The 18,358-nt window shown below is 42.5% G+C and overlaps 2 protein-coding genes across 2 annotated transcripts in view; both read right to left on the bottom strand.

Annotated features, from left to right (window-relative positions):
• Positions 1 to 285: 285 nt before the first annotated feature.
• LOC128344702 (zinc finger protein 91-like) lies at positions 286 to 2,289 on the bottom strand. Its single transcript, XM_053295428.1, has one exon. The coding sequence runs from the start codon at positions 2,280 to 2,282 to the stop codon at positions 423 to 425; it is 1,860 nt and encodes a 619-aa protein (XP_053151403.1). The 5' UTR covers positions 2,283 to 2,289; the 3' UTR covers positions 286 to 422.
• Positions 2,290 to 2,298: 9 nt separating this feature from the next.
• Positions 2,299 to 18,358, bottom strand: part of LOC128343763 (paternally-expressed gene 3 protein-like) — a 54,207-nt gene continuing 38,147 nt past the window's right edge. The window contains 6 exon segments of the mRNA XM_053293198.1: positions 2,299 to 3,848; positions 10,372 to 10,498; positions 12,040 to 12,122; positions 12,972 to 13,098; positions 14,406 to 14,930; positions 16,306 to 16,316. Coding sequence (XP_053149173.1) covers positions 2,299 to 3,848; positions 10,372 to 10,498; positions 12,040 to 12,122; positions 12,972 to 13,098; positions 14,406 to 14,930; positions 16,306 to 16,316 — 2,423 coding nt within the window.

Genomic DNA, 18,358 nt, shown 5'->3' with positions numbered 1-18,358 from the left:
CACTGAAGCGCTTTCCACACTCCAAGCATTTATATGTTTTCTCTCCAGTATGGGTTCTTGGATGGCTAGTAAGTTTTTCGCTCTGACTGAAGCTTTTTCCACATTCCAAGCCTTGATATGGTTTCTCCCTTGTATGGGTTCTGTGATGGGAAGTGAGGTGTGCACTTTTGCTGAAACTCCTTCCACACTCCAAGCATTTATATGGTTTCTCCCCTGTATGTGTACTTTGATGGCTAGTAGGTTTTTTGCTCCGAATGAAGCTCTTTCCACACTCCAAGCATTTATATGGTTTCTCCCCTGTATATGTTCTTTGATGGCTAGTATGTTTTTCGCTCCGACTGAAGTTTTTTCCACTTTCCAAGCATTTATATGGTTTCTCTCCAGTATGGGTTCTTTGATGACTAGTAAGTTTTCCTTTCTTATTAAAGCACTTTCCACACTCCCAAGTATTTATATGGTTTCTCCCCTGTATGTGTTCTTTGATGGCTAGTAAGTTCGTCGCCACGACTGAAGCTCTTTCCACACTCCAAGCATTTATATGGTTTCTCTCCAGTATGGGTTCTTTGATGCCTAGTAAGTTTGTCGCTCCGACTGAAGCTCATTCCACAGTCCAAGCATTCATATGGTTTCTCTCCAGTATGGGTTCTTTGATGACTAGTAAGTTTTCCTTTCTTATTAAAGCACTTTCCACACTCCAAGCATTTATATGGTTTCTCCCTTGTATGGGTTCTTTGATGACTAGTAAGATTTTCTCTCTTACTGAAGCTCATTCCACAGTCCAAGCATTCATATGGTTTCTCTCCAGTATGGGTTCTTTGATGCCTAGTAAAATTTGTTTTGGAAATGAAGCTCATTCCACACTCCAAGCATTTATATGGTTTCTCTCCAGTATGGGTTCTTTGATGCTCGGTAAGTTTGTCGCTCCGACTGAAGCTCTTTCCACATTCCAAGCATGTATATGGTTTCTCTCCAGCATGGGTTCTTTGATGAATAGTAAGTGTTCCGCTCTGACTGAAGCTCTTTCCACACTCCAAGCATTTATATGGTTTCTCCCCTGTATGTATTCTTTGATGATTAGTAAGTGTTCCACTCTGACTGAAGCTTTTTCCACATTCCAAGCATTTATATGGTTTCTCTCCAGTATGGGTTCTTTGATGCTCGGTAAGTTTGTCGCTCCAACTGAAGCTTTTTCCACAGTCCAAGCACTTATATGATTTCTCTCCAGTATGGGTTCTTTGATGAATAGTAAGTTTTCCTTTCTTATTGAAGCACTTTCCACACTCCAAGCATTTATATGGTTTTTCCCCTGTATGTGTTCTTTGATGGCTAGTAAGTTCGTCACTCTGACTGAAGCTTTTTCCACATTCCAAGCATTTATATGGTTTCTCTCCAGTATGGGTTCTTTGATGAATAGTAAGTTTTCCTTTCTTATTGAAGCACTTTCCACACTCCAAGCATTTATATGGTTTCTCCCCTGTATGTATTCTTTGATGATTAATAAGTGTTCCGCTCTGACTGAAGCTCTTTCCACACTCCAAGGATTTATATCGTTTCTCTCCAGTATGGGTTCTTTGATGGCTAATAAGTTCGTCGCTACGACTGAAGCTCTTTCCACATTCCAAGCCTTGATATGGATTCTCTCCAGTATGGGCTTTTTGATGTCTAGTAAAGTTTGTTTTGGAAATGATGCTCTTTCTACACTCCAAGCATTTATATGGTTTCTCTCTAGTATTGGTTCTTTGATGTATAGTAAGTGTTCTGTTCTCACTCAAGCTCTTTCCACACTCCAAGCATTGATATGGGTTCTCTCCAGTATGGGTTCTTGGATGGCTAGTAAGTTTTTCGCTCTGACTGAAGCTTTTTCCACATTCCAAGCCTTGATATGGTTTCTCCCTTGTATGGGTTCTGTGATGGGAAGTGAGGTGTGCACTTTTGCTGAAACTCCTTCCACACTCCAAGCATTTATATGGTTTCTCCCCTGTATGTGTACTTTGATGGCTAGTAGGTTTTTTGCTCCGAATGAAGCTCTTTCCACACTCCAAGCATTTATATGGTTTCTCCCCTGTATATGTTCTTTGATGGCTAGTATGTTTTTCGCTCCGACTGAAGTTTTTTCCACTTTCCAAGCATTTATATGGTTTCTCTCCAGTATGGGTTCTTTGATGACTAGTAAGTTTTCCTTTCTTATTAAAGCACTTTCCACACTCCAAGCATTTATATGGTTTCTCCCTTGTATGGGTTCTTTGATGACTAGTAAGATTTTCTCTCTTACTGAAGCTCATTCCACAGTCCAAGCATTCATATGGTTTCTCTCCAGTATGGGTTCTTTGATGAAGTAAGATTTTCTCTCTTACTGAAACTCATTCCACACTCCAAGTATTTATATGGTTTCTCCCCTGTATGTGTTCTTTGATGGCTAGTAAGTTCGTCGCCACGACTGAAGCTCTTTCCACACTCCAAGCATTTATATGGTTTCTCTCCAGTATGGGTTCTTTGATGCCTAGTAAGTTTGTCGCTCCGACTGAAGCTCATTCCACAGTCCAAGCATTCATATGGTTTCTCTCCAGTATGGGTTCTTTGATGACTAGTAAGTTTTCCTTTCTTATTAAAGCACTTTCCACACTCCAAGCATTAATATGGTTTCTCCCTTGTATGGGTTCTTTGATGACTAGTAAGATTTTCTCTCTTACTGAAGCTCATTCCACACTCCAAGCATTTATATGGTTTCTCTCCAGTATGGGTTCTTTGATGCTCGGTAAGTTTGTTGCTCCGACTGAAGCTTTTTCCACATTCAAAGCATGTATATGGTTTCTCTCCAGCATGGGTTCTTTGATGAATAGTAAGTGTTCCGCTCTGACTGAAGCTCTTTCCACACTCCAAGCATTTATATGGTTTCTCCCCTGTATGTATTCTTTGATGATTAGTAAGTGTTCCACTCTGACTGAAGCTTTTTCCACATTCCAAGCATTTATATGGTTTCTCTCCAGTATGGGTTCTTTGATGCTCGGTAAGTTTGTCGCTCCGACTGAAGCTTTTTCCACAGTCCAAGCACTTATATGGTTTCTCTCCAGTATGGGTTCTTTGATGAATAGTAAGTTTTCCTTTCTTATTGAAGCACTTTCCACACTCCAAGCATTTATATGGTTTTTCCCCTGTATGTGTTCTTTGATGGCTAGTAAGTTCGTCACTCTGACTGAAGCTTTTTCCACATTCCAAGCATTTATATGGTTTCTCTCCAGTATGGGTTCTTTGATGAATAGTAAGTTTTCCTTTCTTATTGAAGCACTTTCCACACTCCAAGCATTTATATGGTTTCTCCCCTGTATGTATTCTTTGATGATTAATAAGTGTTCCGCTCTGACTGAAGCTCTTTCCACACTCCAAGCATTTATATGGTTTCTCTCCAGTATGGGTTCTTTGATGGCTAATAAGTTCGTCGCTACGACTGAAGCTCTTTCCACATTCCAAGCCTTGATATGGATTCTCTCCAGTATGGGCTTTTTGATGTCTAGTAAAGTTTGTTTTGGAAATGATGCTCTTTCTACACTCCAAGCATTTATATGGTTTCTCTCTAGTATTGGTTCTTTGATGTATAGTAAGTGTTCTGTTCTCACTCAAGCTCTTTCCACACTCCAAGCATTGATATGGGTTCTCTCCTATGTGCATTTCCCACTGAGGTTGAAAGCTTGGTTCATGGATTTCTCCATGATACGAAACAGAAGATCCATTCCTCTTCTTCTGTTTTGCTTCAGTGTTCCTTCTCCGTTTCCCTCTTATTTTCCAGCTGACATCAACCAACAATCCTCCATTGCAAATTCCCTCCGTATTCCTCTCCCCACTCTCGTCTGCTGAAATGAAGAGAGACAGTTGGTCAGAGCCTCGGATGGAAATCGAACCTCCAATCACTGATCAATCCTCACTTAATGTGTTTTTTTTTTTAGAGAAGAAGAAGCTACCAGATGGTTCTGCGTTACTAAGACATGGGTGGATGTGGCAGGCAGAAGCCTAGCTGTCATCCTCCAGATTCTCAAGCCAGCCACAACACAGGATCAATGGGTTGGTGGGTCGGGGGGTCACAATCAGGATTTCATCTTATTCACTGGGCACCCCGCTGGGAAATCTCTCAGTTTGCCATGTCTGTACTTCATATTTGCATACCTTGCACACCTGGTGCCTTACCGTCTCCCTCCCTGCGTTGAGAGGTATCTAAAGGGCAGTATTGAAGTCCCCCAGGCTAGTTATCTCAGGGTATTTCAACACTGGCTCTGAGGCTGCCTTGTTTGGTGTTACTCTGGTTTTCATCGGGTGAACCCCAGCTATTTTGTCTCCCCAGCTCGGAGAGACCATGTTACTCCTTTACTGATAGCTGCCAATAGGTTTCGGGACGAAATACAAAGTGCTAGTTATAACTTACAAAGCCCTAAATGGCATAGGCCCTGGGTATTTAAAAGAGCATCTTCTTCATTATGAGCCCCACTGCCCATTGAGGTCATCTGAGGAGGTCCGTCTGGAGTTACCGCCAACTCATTTGGTGGCTACACAGAGACAGGCCTTCTTGGTCACATTGTGGAATGAGCTCCCTGCTGAGATAAGATCCTCCCCATCTCTGGCAATTTTCAAAAAACACCTGAAAACCCATCTTTTCACCCAAGCTTTTTCAGCTTCCTAAATTTGGGTGGGGGTTAATATCTGGTTTATTTTAAAATTAAAAACCCAATTTTGGGATTTTAATCACTGTAATTGTTTAATTGTTTTAAAATGCTTTTAAATTGTTAATTGTTATATTGTTTTTAATTTGTTTTAGCTCTTTACTGTTTTAGTGGTCTGTTTTAATTGTAAACTGCCCTGAGCCATTTTGGAAGGGCGGTATACAAATCAAATTAATAATAATAACATAATATAATCAAACAGACTTTTAAAAAACCTTCATTATTTTTGTAAATATGTAACATTTCCAAATCAGCAGAGCCAAGCTTTCTTCTTGGTTACTTATTTATTTTTTACACTTAATGTTTATTATTATTAATAATAATAATAATAATAATAATAATAATAAAACTGATGATGATGATAGAGGAGAACTTAATTTGTTAGCCGCCCCCTAATAAATCACAACACAGGATTAAAACATACAATAAAAAACAAAAACAAATTAAATCATAACACAAAAAAAGGAGAAAGAAAATACAAAATACAATACAAAACAGTTTTAAAACTTATGTTAAAATTAGTTTAAAAAGAAATAATCTCATCTGAAAACAAGAATTTAAAATACCTGGGTGAACAAACAGGTCTTTACTTGGGAGTCTAAAAGAACAGAGTGATGATGCCAGGCGAACCTCACTAGGGAGGCCATCCCACCCAACTCGTATCTGCTTTATATTTCCTTTTAGATTGTGAGCCCTTTGGGGACAGGGGGCCACCTTATTTATGTAATTTTTATTTTTCTATGTAAACTGCTTTGAGAACTCTGCTTTGGAGAATGTAAATATTCCATAAACGGGGTGCAACCACCAGGTTAGGCTGAGAGAGAAGTGACTGGCCCTGAGTCACCCAGCTAGTCTCATGGCTGAATGGGGATTTGAACTCGGGTCTCCCTGGTCCTAGTCCAGCACTCTAACCACTACACCACACTGGCTCTCCCATGTTCTCATGACAAGCTGAAGAAGGAGAGGGCCATATTCTGTGATCCTGTTAAAGTGCAGAATTTTGATCTTCCTGTCCTGTGAAAGAGCATGAAATTCCGCTTCTGAAGCCACTCTGTTACTATTTTATGTACAGGGGGAAACCAAACCTTGAATCCTAAATTTCTAGTCACTGTAATATTCAGAAGGAAGTTCACTCCAAAAACATTTCTGAACCATTAGAAAGGTGCCCCAATTAACAGATTAACTTAAAAATATATATATTATTAATCTGTGTACTTATTAAACATTAGAGAAGGCAAATAGCCTCTTAGAAAAGAAATTCATTCCTCTCTTTCTCAAAACAGGAGACACCTCTTCCAAAATAATGCCTTGCTTTTAAAAGGGTGTTGTTTTTTTAAAATTGTTGGTCGCTCTGTTGGAAGTTTAATCAACTAAGATGTACCTATCGAGCGACAGCAATATCACCACTACTCCAGCATTCACTGTGCTTTACAGAGTTTCAAAAGCAAAAGAAGTCTCTGCCCACAACAAGGTTACAATCCCAATTCAGGAGTTGAGGGCAAGAGGGAGAAGAAAAGGAGATGCAATTACACAGGTGTAAACTTCGTTGGAACCCGTGATCAGGATTAAGAGGGTTAAGCACTGAGACAGCTCAGGGTGTCAGCTTTGACCCTCCCGCTGTTTCTAAACGACAACTCCCATCATCCTCTGCCACAGTAGCCCATAGCCAGGGGTGGTGGGTGTTGTAGTCCAACAGCTAAGGTTGAAGCTGTGCAGCCCGAGGATAGCGAAAGATGTCCAGGGAGACGCTAGCGGAATAAGAGACAGCAAAGGAGAAGACAGGAGGAACCGTTTTATCCAAAAGGATACCAGCGGCTGAGAGATCCTAGAGAATTAACAGGGTTGCATTGTGCAGCAGGGTAATTATTTATTTATTTATTTATTATTTTTACATTTATATCCTGCGCTCTTCCTCCAAGGAGCCCAGAGAGGTGTACTACATACTTAAGTTTCTCTTTCACAACAACCCTGTGAAGTAGGCTAGGATGAGAGAGAAGTGACTGGCTAAGAGTCACCCAGCTAGTGTCATGGCTGAATGGGGATTTGAACTCGGTTCTTCCTGGTCCTAGTCCAGCAGTCTAACCACTACACCACACTGGCTCTCATGACTTGACTAGCAAGCCAGAGGTTGCCAGTTTGAATACCCGCTGGTGAAACGCCTATATCAGGCAGCAGTGATATAGGAAGATGCTGAATGGCATCATCTCATACTGCGCGGGAGTTGGTAATGGTCAACCCCTCCTGTATTCTACCAAAGAAAGACCACAGGGCTCTGTGGTCGCCAGGAGTCGACACCGACTCGACAGCACACTTTACCTTTACTCCCCCTGTCTGTCTGTCTGTCTCTCTCTCTCACTCACTCTCTTACACACACACACACACACTTACACACACACTTAGACCTGCTGGACCCAGCTAAACATTTCCTCCCTACTAGATTTAATAAGCCGTGGAGGTCAAGGGTCAAGCATGCGCGTGGTTGGCCAAACTCAACTGTACACCTTGTCCACATCCTCGGGGACCAATCATTGGGGACTTGTATCCCACACTTCATCCATACAGCCCAAAGTGATGTACATGGCTATACAACAAACCTGTGAGATAGATTAGGCTGAGACAGAAGTGATCGGCCCAGAGTCACCTAGGGAGTTTGGGGGTTGAACAAGGATTTCAGTGCAGGCCTCTTCAGTTTAGCTCAACATTTTAACCATTACACCATAATGGCTTTGTGATACCTTTGCTGAAATGTGTATTTAACCATCCCGATTTAATGTAATTGATTCTATAGCCAGACAGATTTTAAAGAACACAAGGAAAGAGGTTCTTCTAGTAGACAATGTTAAGACCATATCATCTGTGTACAATGAAATTTTAAGTTCTTTTCCTAATTAAGATTTCCTAATGTTATTCCTGAAATCTTCTCATCTCTGATAGATTTAGCAAGAGGTTCCATAATGAATGTGAATAACAGAGAATGGGTGTTGTGGGAAAACTGACTATTGTGGTTTGGGGCGGGGGGATGCTGCAGTTACTGGTGGTACACAATGGCATTATTGTGCTGCAAGGTGGGTCATGCGCAGAAAGGAGAAAAATGTATCTTTCTGATGGCCCAAGATTGGTTGCTGGAGGTGTCTGGGAGCATTGGGATTAGTGCATCTTTTGGATCCTACGATTTGCATAATTGATAAGACTTCTGCTTATATATTCTGTATCCACACATAATCGGGGCTCTCTCACTTCATGATTGATAGTCCGGCATGTTGTGATCAATAAAGCTTCAAATCTGACGAAATGGTGAGGCCCCTGCTTACTAAAGAACCTCCAGGAGTAAATGTTCTCCAACATGGGCAACCTTGACTTGTTCCTCTATCCAAATGAAATTCATTTGATAATATGAAAAAAAAACCGGGTGGGGACCATTGGGGGGGGGACCATTGCCAAGATCCGGGGGGGACCATTGCCAAGATCCAACCTAATGTTTTTTCATACATCAAATTATCAAATGAGTGAAATTCCCTGCAAGTCCAAAGGCTTCTAATGTCTGAAACAAGTGTAGTGGTTCAACTTGATCAAATGTTTTCTCAGCATCTAGAAACAGAGAAGCTCCCTCTTGATTGTTTTGTCTTGTCAAGATGAGATTCTTTCAAGAAAGGGGGCCAAAGCTGCTGGGAACTTGTTTTATCTCAATTACTGCCTCTTTTCTTGAAACAAACACCCCGCCAGAACCATAACAGTATCCGTGTCTAGTCTGGACTGGATGGATTATAGACGAGGTTTGGTAGCATAGGCTCTTCATGGAAGAGAAAAACAAATTTACGTTGGGAAAGACTTTCATAAAAAAAGAATAACTTGCCATTACAAAAAAGGTTTGCATTAAAATAAAATGCATATATTAAAACAGATCTTCCTTGAAATTAAACAATCAATAACCAATCAAGGCTTGATAAACTTTCTCTCTCTCCTTCTCAGCCCCAAAAGGCGAGCTCTAGTGTGCATTAAAAAGTGCCTCTAAAAGTATCCTGGCTTCTCGTAAACATTTCTAGTCTAGTCTCCAGAAAGCTCTATCTTGCTTTTCTAAAAGTAACTTTAATGTTTTTAAAAAGTCTTTAGACAGCACAGCCATGGGGCGGGCTGTTTGAAAATGTGCTCGGCTCATGATTCAAAGTTCCTTCTGTCTCTGTCCCCTGTAGAGCTTCACTTTATTTTTATTTAACACATTTATATACTGCCTAAATGGAAGTCTCTTTTTAATGGAAAGCTGCTACTCTAGCAACCCCTCCTACTTCAAAACAACCACTTCGTTTCTATTATTCTGTCTTCGAAATGTCTCCAAGTGGAGACAGAAATATTGCTTGGCTTACTCACAAGAAAGGTGGGGAGTGTATGTTTTGTTTTTATATATGTTTGCATTTATAATCCTGATATTGGAACTCTGAGATTCAAGGAGTGCTCTTAGGGTTGGCATCTTTGCCGTACTTTGCTACTTCCTCTGGTGGGTGTCATGCAGGCAACTCACAGGGCTTAGCTGGCAATCTCCTGTCCAGGCGAGAGTCCCATTACGTAGCTTAGAGGAGGAACCTTCTGCAGGACCAGTCACTGCACAGATGCTGGATCTCCCTCTCCCAAGATGTTCTGGGAGGCTGAAATCTCTCTCCCTCCAGATTGCCAGTCTCCTGAGCTCAGTGGCCGAGCATCTGCTTTGCATGCACAAGGCCCCCGTTTCACTGTCTGGCAGCATCTCCATAGGATGATGGGAAAACCCTCTTCCAAACTCTGAAGAGCTGCTGCCAGTCAGTGTAGAGACTACTGATTGAGGTGGCTGAAGGGTCTAACTCCACATAAGGCAGGGTCATAACTTCGGGGTTGTCAGAAAGAGAATCTTCAGGGTTGAGTTTTATTTATTGCATTTATATTCCACCCTTCCTCCCCTTCTACCCTCACAACAACCCTATGAGGTAGGTGAGACTGAGAGGTCACTGGTTCAGAGTCACCGAAAGAGCTTCACTGCTGAGGGGCATTTGAGACCGAATCTTCCAGTTGCTAGTTTGACACAAACAAGTATACAACTAACCCAGTGCCTTGGCAATATCTGTACCGCACTCTTACCAACGAAGCAAACCAGCTTGATCTCTCTCTCTCGCTAGATCTGCATTCACACATTATGCTGAACACTCACACTGACAATTTTTTTAAAGTCTTTAAAGACACATCTGTTCACCCACGCTTTTAAGGGATATTGTTTTGATTTTTAATGTTTTTAGACTATTGGGGTTTTTTAAAACTTAAATTGTTGTGTTTTAAATTTCTTGTTTTTGTTTTTAACTAATGTTTTACTTTTGTTTTTATCTTGTTGTAAACCATGCAGAGACATAAGTTTTGGGCGGTATAAAAATATGTTAAATAAATAAATAGATAAATAAATAAAATACAAGTGTATTGGTACCCAGGTACAGATCTGTACACAGCTGAAGTCATTCACATGGCATGTTGAATACAAGTACATCAGTACATACTATGCAACTGAGAGGCCCGTACCCAGGTTAACCTTTAACATGAATGCAGGTCCAGTCATTCACACAAACACATGATATGAGTGTACAGACCGCTGTACAACATAATGTCTGAACCAGGCTTTTTACTCTTCCTTTTCAAGGAGCCTTACCCAGAGAGGCCACATTCCTCCTATTCTCCCGCATGACTTCCCTGTGCAGGGTTCTCTGGTCCAGATCCAGCAGAGCCCACTCCTCTTCCGTGAAATGCACAGCCACCTCCTCAAAGGTCACCTGGCCCTGAAAGAGAGGAAGGAAACATGTTCAACAGAGGGATTTTTCCACCATATTATGGACTTTCGTGCCCTGGATACTGGAATACTTGTCTGTGTTTTTGTATAGCTTTAATATAGTTTTTGTATTATTGTTGATACTTTCATATATATCTTTGTTTATAGTTATTTATTTTGTATTTATGGTTCCCATATTTATGGGTGTGTATTGATATTTTATATTTTTCTCTGTTGACTTAGAATCTATAAATCTATTCTGAGCAAGTTCAATATGTTCCAATATGTTTTATTAGTTTTCCACTGCATTTTTCGCCTTTTCACACGGTCTTTTCATTTGCGGCACCCTTGCAGAAGGCATAATGGTTCCTTCCTTGAAGCAGAATCCACAAGAGTCGTTCAGGAAAGGTGCTGTAAGAAGGGCAGGGAATGTTCCCTGCAGGGTCATCTATTATATTTCTAGACCCGCTTTTTAACAAAAATAGCTATTGCTTAAATAGAAAAATAAGTGGGGGGGGGAATGGGGTTCTGTCACAAAGGGGGTGCAATTAAAAAAACACAGTGGAGATACCAGCAACCACCCCTGGAAAAGATGCTCTCATGAGATGAAGAGGCACACTTACTCTCCCCCACCACCACTCAATACTTGAAAGTCAACCGTTTCAAAGACGCCTCCCTGTCTGGTTAGCCAGATTCAAACCTTCACAAGATTCAAGGCTTTCTAGTCAGCATCTTTGACAGAAGCCAAAGGACAGAGGGCCACTTGCAGCCCCAGAGGGGTGTCCAAGGAATAGGGGTTATTTTATTTTATTTTATTTTATTTTATTTTATTTTATTTTATTTATATACCTCCCTTCCAAAATGGCTCAGGGTTGTATAGAACACGATAAAAACAATTAGAACAAGTAAACCGTTAAAATCAAACTATAAAAACAGAATAAAACCAATTAAACAATTCAAACAGCTAAAAAGAACCCTGGAAAATTAGGGCAGCAATTTAAAACAATTTAAAACGTTTGTCAGTCCTTTAAAAATCCTGGAAGGCCAGGCCACACAGGGGCACTTTCTGTTGGAGATGAACGTCCAGTGCATCGACCTTTTGCACCAACTGTCCTAATGACCACTAGGGGCATTGGGAGTAGAGACAGTGAGTCAGGGTCTCGCTATAGGTCCCTACTCTATGACCCCTGAACTGACTCTGCAGCACTTCCTGTGCTGAGTCACAATCCTTCCTTTCCTCCTAGGGAGCAGATGGAAACATCTCTCTCTCTCTCTCCTTACCTATCCACTATGTAGTCCTTTAGATTAGAGATAGGTCTTTCCTATCTAAGTGTATTTAACCAATAAATGTTTAGTGTTTAGTCATACAAGGATCTCCATGTGTTTTCTTTAAATAGCTGCAACTACTAAACCATCCTCTGCTACCTACTCTGTAACTGGAGTGTGTGCTCATTCCTTAGTGCTCTGCTGTTTTATTTATTGGGGGTAAAAATCAACAACCTCTAACACTTTCTGCCCCACATTCTCCATTCCCAGCAATCCCTCCTCTACCTTCTTCGGTGGTCTTGAAGCATCTTCCGTCCCACCTGGCAGAAGTGAGGGCTGAGAATGCATTGGCAGCGCCATTCCAGCACCTGCCAAGGACACAAATGTGACAGGATGATGTACAAGAATAAAAGAGAGAGAGAGAGAATCAAATCTAGAGTTAAAAATTCTCATGTTGGCTTTGTGCAGAATTCAAAATGCAGTTTTGGACACATCAGGTTGATGACTGTCATAACACAATCTATTGTCTATTTAAACTGTGGGAGAGGCTGGAGAAAAGGGTCTACCGCCACCCCCACCCCCCAAAGATTCCGGTGAAGATAAAAGCAAGGCAAGGATTTCAGGTGCTCTCCTTCTGTCAAACCTATCAGACAGGAAAATGGGCCAAGATATTTAAAAAGGAATGGGGGGAGTGTTAGGGAAATGCCCACTCAGGACGATTTTTCCAAAGTAAAGATAAATTGGGTTGGAGAGCTAGTCTTGGAGTAATAACCATAAATTGTCCCCTTTGCTAAACAGAGTTCATTTTTATTTGAATTTGGATGGGTGAATACATGGAACCCCGCTCTGCCACCCCTTAGGAGCTGGGGTCATGGCTCAGTGGGGGACTGGGTGCTTTCATGAAAAAGGTCCCAGGTTCAATCCGGGGCAAACCAATCAAAATAGAAACTCAAGTTCCCTCCAGTTTTTCCATTATAGCCAGTCAAATAAAACCCTCTCTTCCCCTCCAAAATTTAAACATCCCTTTCAGACCCAAGAGTAGAACAGCAACTGTGAACCTTTGAGCCCTGCACAGTTTCTTAATACAGAACACAGGGAGGAAGCAATCACATGTATAATGCAAACCTTTGAAAAGCACAAAGTGAGGGTAAAGGCCTCATTCCTTCACTGGGGTATCGGGGGGGGGATAAGGGGGCATCCGTCCCATACTTCCTTACCCAGCAAGTTGGCCCCACTGCTGCCCTTCTGGGGGATCTCCTTGGACCTTGGCCTCTGCCTGGTGCCTGATGGAGCCTTCTCAGCATCAGGGACGTCAGGGCCCACTTCCAACAACAGTCCTTGCACCTGGAACAGACAGAAGGAGGGATTCCCAACAGGGAGCAGGAAAAGAGGGATTAGAAAGGGAAAGGGGCAGGAAGGTCCCAGAGGAAAGTGCCTCATACTGAGTCAGATCCTTGGTCCGGTACATACGTATGTCAATTTATATGCTGCCTTTGTTAAATCTAGTTTAGTATTGTCTACACCAGCTTCTTCTCCTGGCCAACATCTGTTTCTGTCTCTTGAACAGTTTTTAGAAAAAAAGTAAATATGTGGCTCTTCACCCAGGCTTCTGAATGAAAGTATTGCTTTTGCTGCTGCTGCTGCTTTGTGTTTTATATTTTTTTAATTGGATTTTTAAATAGAGATTTTATTTTTATATTATCTGTCCCTTTGTATTTTATGTATTGTTTTTTAATTATATTGTAAACCACTTTGAGATTATTTTAATGAAAATCAGTATATAAATCCAACAAACAAGCAATAAATGTATATACCGTCTTCCATAAATCTAGCTCAGTATTGTCTGACTGGCAGCGACTTCTTCTCCAAGGTTTCAGGCAGGAGGTTATCCCAGCCCTACCTGGAGATGCTGCCAGGGATTGAACCGGGGGCTTTCTGCATGCAATCAGATGCTCTGCCACATGCCCAAGATAGAAGGCCCCTCACCCACAAAGGGGTTGAAGTGGGTGGATCATCTCCATGAGAGGTTTCCAAGTTGCTTTTTTATGCCACCTCTGGCTTCCTTTTCCTCTCCTGGGCCAGAGCCAGATTAAGCCAGTGCGGGGCCTGTAGCATATGTTATAAAGGGGCCCTAATTTTTTTAAAAATACACATAAATATTAAAATGTAAATTATTTACTTGCATAGTAAAGTAATTCAAATTTTTTTCATTTGCCATATTTTAGAGTATGAGAGACCAAGCCACAAACTCACACTTACTACAACAACAGTGAACATTTATATACCGTTTTTCAATCAAAATTCTCCAAGTGGTTTACATAGAAAAATAAAGAGTGGAGAGATGCTTCTCTGTCTCCAGAGGGCTCACACTCTAAAAAGAAAAATGTGGTAGGTACCAGCAACAGCCACTGGACAGATGCTGTGCTGGGCCTTCTCTTAAAAGGCACATTTAGCAGAAAATTTTATCTAACATGGACCAAATAAAACAGGCAAAGTTTTAACTTTAATTCCCAGTTGGAAGCTGGGCGTGCGGGGCCCTCAAAAACGCGGGGCCCATAGCAAATGCTACATTTGCTACTACGTTAATCCGCCTCGGCTCCTGGCTCACATTCTGAGTCCTTTGCAGCTCCCAAGATAAACTGCTCTCTCACCTGCTGTTCTTCCTGCCTCTTGTCCTCCGCCTGGCTCAGGAGGAAACCTTCTGCCAGGGCCACTGCCTGGGAACTGGTCTCCGCTCCACACTCTCTGATCCAGATCTCCAGCTCTGGGGGCAGGATGCTCAAGAACTGCTCCAGAGTCACCAGGTCCAGAATCTGAGCTTTTGTGTGTCCCCCTGGCTTCAGCCACTGCTGGCAAAGGCTGTGGAGTTGGCTGCAAACTGCTCGGGGCCCCTCGGCCGGCTGGTAGAGGAACTGCCTGAAGCAGAGGCGCTGGTCCCCAGAGCTCATGAGGTCCTCAACAACCAGCATCTTCTGCTTGGCCCTTTCCCAGAATTCCCCAGAGCTCTCCACTTGTCCGGCCTCAGGGCCTTCTCCTGCTTCGCAGCTCGCTGGGTCTTCCTTCCCATCTTCCATTCGTGCGCCAAGGCAGCCTCCAACCATATTAAAAATCAAAGGATTTCCTTGTTGTGGGATGAAGGTTTTTGACACCCAGAGTCCACCTCCTGGATCTTCTGCCTGTATGAAAAGGAGACAAATGCTAAGAGTCAAAGAGAACCATCAGGGCCACAGAACGAAGCCTTCAGTGCAGGATCCTTCCCTTTGACCTGTTCCTGATAACTCCCCATCCCACTTCCTCCTCCTCCTCCTCTGGGCTTTCCCACACAATGGCGCCTCCTGGGGAGCAGCAGAGTGCAAACCTCAGCTGCTTAAAGCCACACCCTCCTCGTTTCCCATTTCCAGCCATCCCCCAGGATGCTAGGAGGACAACTTGCATCACCCCTTGGGAATATCCGCCTCCTCCAATCTCCCCCACCCTTGGCTGCCAAGAGAGAAGCACATGCAGGTGGCCGGCCTGTGGGGGAAGAGATCACTCCTCCGAGCACTCCAGCACCAACATTTGGAATGACTTGATTGAAAAATAGCCAGAACGGGGGGCGTGGGGGTGTTAAGGACTGAGAGGGAACGGACAGACAGTAAAAGTAAAATAAAACTTTCAGAGCTAACCCCTAGTTCTGTACTTTTAGACGAGAGGCTTTACTCGCACAGCTTCTCTTCACAGCTCCATCCTTTGAAACAGACACACAGGAGATTGTGTTCACTCCCTCCAAGGTCAAGACTCTAAATCTAAATGATAGAGGTTTAGTTCTGTCCTGTGTGTGACACTTCGGAGGAGGAGAGGAGAGTGCCAGCTGGGAATGTATGCCTTATCTAAGCAGACCTCTTACCCAACACAGTGAACGCCTCTGGTCCTGAGCTATGCCATGCCAAGTATTGTCCAAACAAGTCAATTAAAAAAGAAGATTCTTTTCTCCCATATCATTAAAGATGCAAGAAGTTGTTCTAGTAAGAAGTAATCTGCCTACTTTTCTTTCACCATCCTTACAACTATACCAGATTTGGTCCAAATTGGTTCCCACTTGAACCTCAAATGTTCACATGTCCGCCATCTTGAATCAGAGTGGATGGCTCCATGAGAAACCACGTCGTTGAGGTGTCCCTGTGTGTCACTCACTACAACTGTATCAAATTTGGTTCAAATCAGGGAAGACAGTCCACAAGTTAGCCCACTTGCACCTCAAACATTCAAGCGTCTGCCATCTTGAATCAGGGTGGATGACATCATCACAAACCATGCCAACCATGCCTGCAGGTGTAGGGACATCCCTCGGTATCCCTACACCTGTAGCAAATTTGGTTCAAATTGGTTAGACGGTTCACAAGTTAGTCCACTTGCACCGCCTGTCTGCCATCTTCAATCGGGGTGGTTGACGTCATCACAATCCCTACAACTGTACTTGATTTGGTTCATATTGGTCCAGGCATTGCGAAGTTCATAGAGGGGGAATGGACACACACACACACAAAATGCTGGGTGATCTCATAAGCCTACTTGAAAGTAGGCTAAAAGAATAACAGAAGTAATCAACACTGACTTAAGCTCAAGGCACACCCTTATGTAGAGGGATTCAGACAGTAGCAAGTACAGAATACAGAACCAAAAGACAATAAGCAAGCTTGAGAATGAAGAACCTGATGGATGATCTCCAGCTGGGAATTGACAGAGGGAGTGTGACTCTGTTGGTCCTTTTGGATCTCTTGGCAGCTTTCGATTCTATTGGCCATAGTATACTTCTGGAACATCTGAAGTGATTGGGGTTGTGAGGCACTGCTTTGCGGTGGTTCCGCTCCTACCTCATGGGCACATTCCAGATGGTGTCCCTTGGAGACTGTTGTTCTTCAAAATCTGAACTTTCCTATGGTATCGCTCAGGGCTTCATATTGTCTCCAATGTTGTTTAACATCTACATGAAACCGCTGGGAGAGATCATCAGGGGATTTGGTGCAGGGTGTTATCAATATGCTGATGACACCCAAATCTATTTCTCCATGTCAACATCATCGGGAGAAGGAACAACCTCCCTAATTGCCTGCCTGGAGGCAGTAATTGGCTGAATGAAGGATAGCAAACTGAGGCTGAATCCAGATAAGACAGAGGAACTTATTGTGTGGGGTTGGAACTCGGGAGACAATTTTGATCTGCTGGTTCTGGATTGGGTCACGCTCCCCCAGAAGGATAAAGTCTGTAGTCTGGGGGCTGTGGCAGATTAATGTAGTAGCAAATGTAGCATTTGCTACGGGCCCTGCATTTTCAAGAGCCCCGCACACCCAGCTTCCAACTGGAAATCAAAGTTAAAACTTTGCCTGTTTTATTTGGTCCATGTTAGATAAAATATCCCTTTTCTGCTAAATGTGCCTTTTAAAAGAAGGCCCAGCACAGCATTTGTCCAGTGGCTGTTGCTGGTGCCTACCACATTTTTCTTTTTAGAGTGTGAGCCCTCTGGAGACAGAGAATCATCTCTCCACTCTTTATTTCTCTATGTAAACCACTTTGAGAATTTTGATTGAAAAACGGTATATAAATGTTCATTGTTGTAGTAAGTGTGAGTTTGTGGCTTGGTCTCCCATACTCCAAAATATAGCAAATGAAAAAAATGAATTACTTTCCTATGCAAGTAAATAATCTATGTTTTAATATTTATGTGCATTTTTAAAAAAAAATTAGGGCCCCTTTATAACATATGCACCAGCTTAATCCGGCCCTGTCTGGGGGTGCTTCTGGATCCAAACCCCTCCCTGGTGTCACAGGTTGAGGCAGTGGCCAGAGGTGCTTTTTATCAGCTTTGGCTGATAAGCCAGCAGCGTCCATTTCTTGAGATGAACAACCTCAAAACAGTGGTACATCTGCTGGTAACCTCTAGGCTGGATTACTGCAATGCGCTCTATGTGGGGCTGCCTTTTTACGTAGTCCGGAAACTGCAGTTGGTTCAGAATGTGGCAGCCAGGTTGGTCTCTGGGTCATCTAGGAGAGACCATATCACTCCAATCTTAAAAGATTTACACTGGTTGGCGATAAGTTTCCAGGCAAAATACAAGGTGCTGGTTATTACCTATAAAGCCCTTAAACAGCTTGGGCCCTGGGTATTTAAGAGAACGTCTTCTTTGCCATGAGCCCCACCACCTGTTAAGATCATCTGGAGAGGTTTATCTGCATTTGCCACCAACTCGTTTGGCGGCTTCTCAGGAACGGGCCTTCTCCGTTGCTGCCCCTGAACTTTGGAATGTGCTCCCTGTTGAAGTAAGAGCCTCCCCATCTCTGGCAACTTTTAAAAAGGCACATTTATTCACCCAGGCTTTTAATTAGATTTATAGTTTTCATATGTTTAATATTGGGTTTAAAATTTTTTCAATGATTTTAATTGTTAATTGATTTGATGTTTTCAATGATTTTAATTGTAAACAGCTCAGAGACGCAAGTTTTGGGCAGTATAGAAATATTTTAAATAAATAATGAGCCAAACCCATTTGGCTTTTGGGGGTCTGCTTTGATTGTTTTTCAGCAATGGATTCTTGAGTTACTCTGCTTAAACAAACCTTGTTATCTG

Source organism: Hemicordylus capensis, chromosome 2 (genome assembly GCF_027244095.1).
Source record: "Hemicordylus capensis ecotype Gifberg chromosome 2, rHemCap1.1.pri, whole genome shotgun sequence".
NCBI classification, from domain to species: domain Eukaryota; kingdom Metazoa; phylum Chordata; class Lepidosauria; order Squamata; family Cordylidae; genus Hemicordylus; species Hemicordylus capensis.
The sequence above is the reverse complement of the archived record's forward strand: the minus strand, read 5'-3'. Positions and strand labels throughout refer to the sequence as shown.

Excerpts from the sequence above, each read along its gene's own strand:
- LOC128344702 (XM_053295428.1), bottom strand. The coding sequence starts at position 2,282 with ATGAGCTTCAGTAAGAGAGAAAATCTTACTAGTCATCAAAGAACCCAT.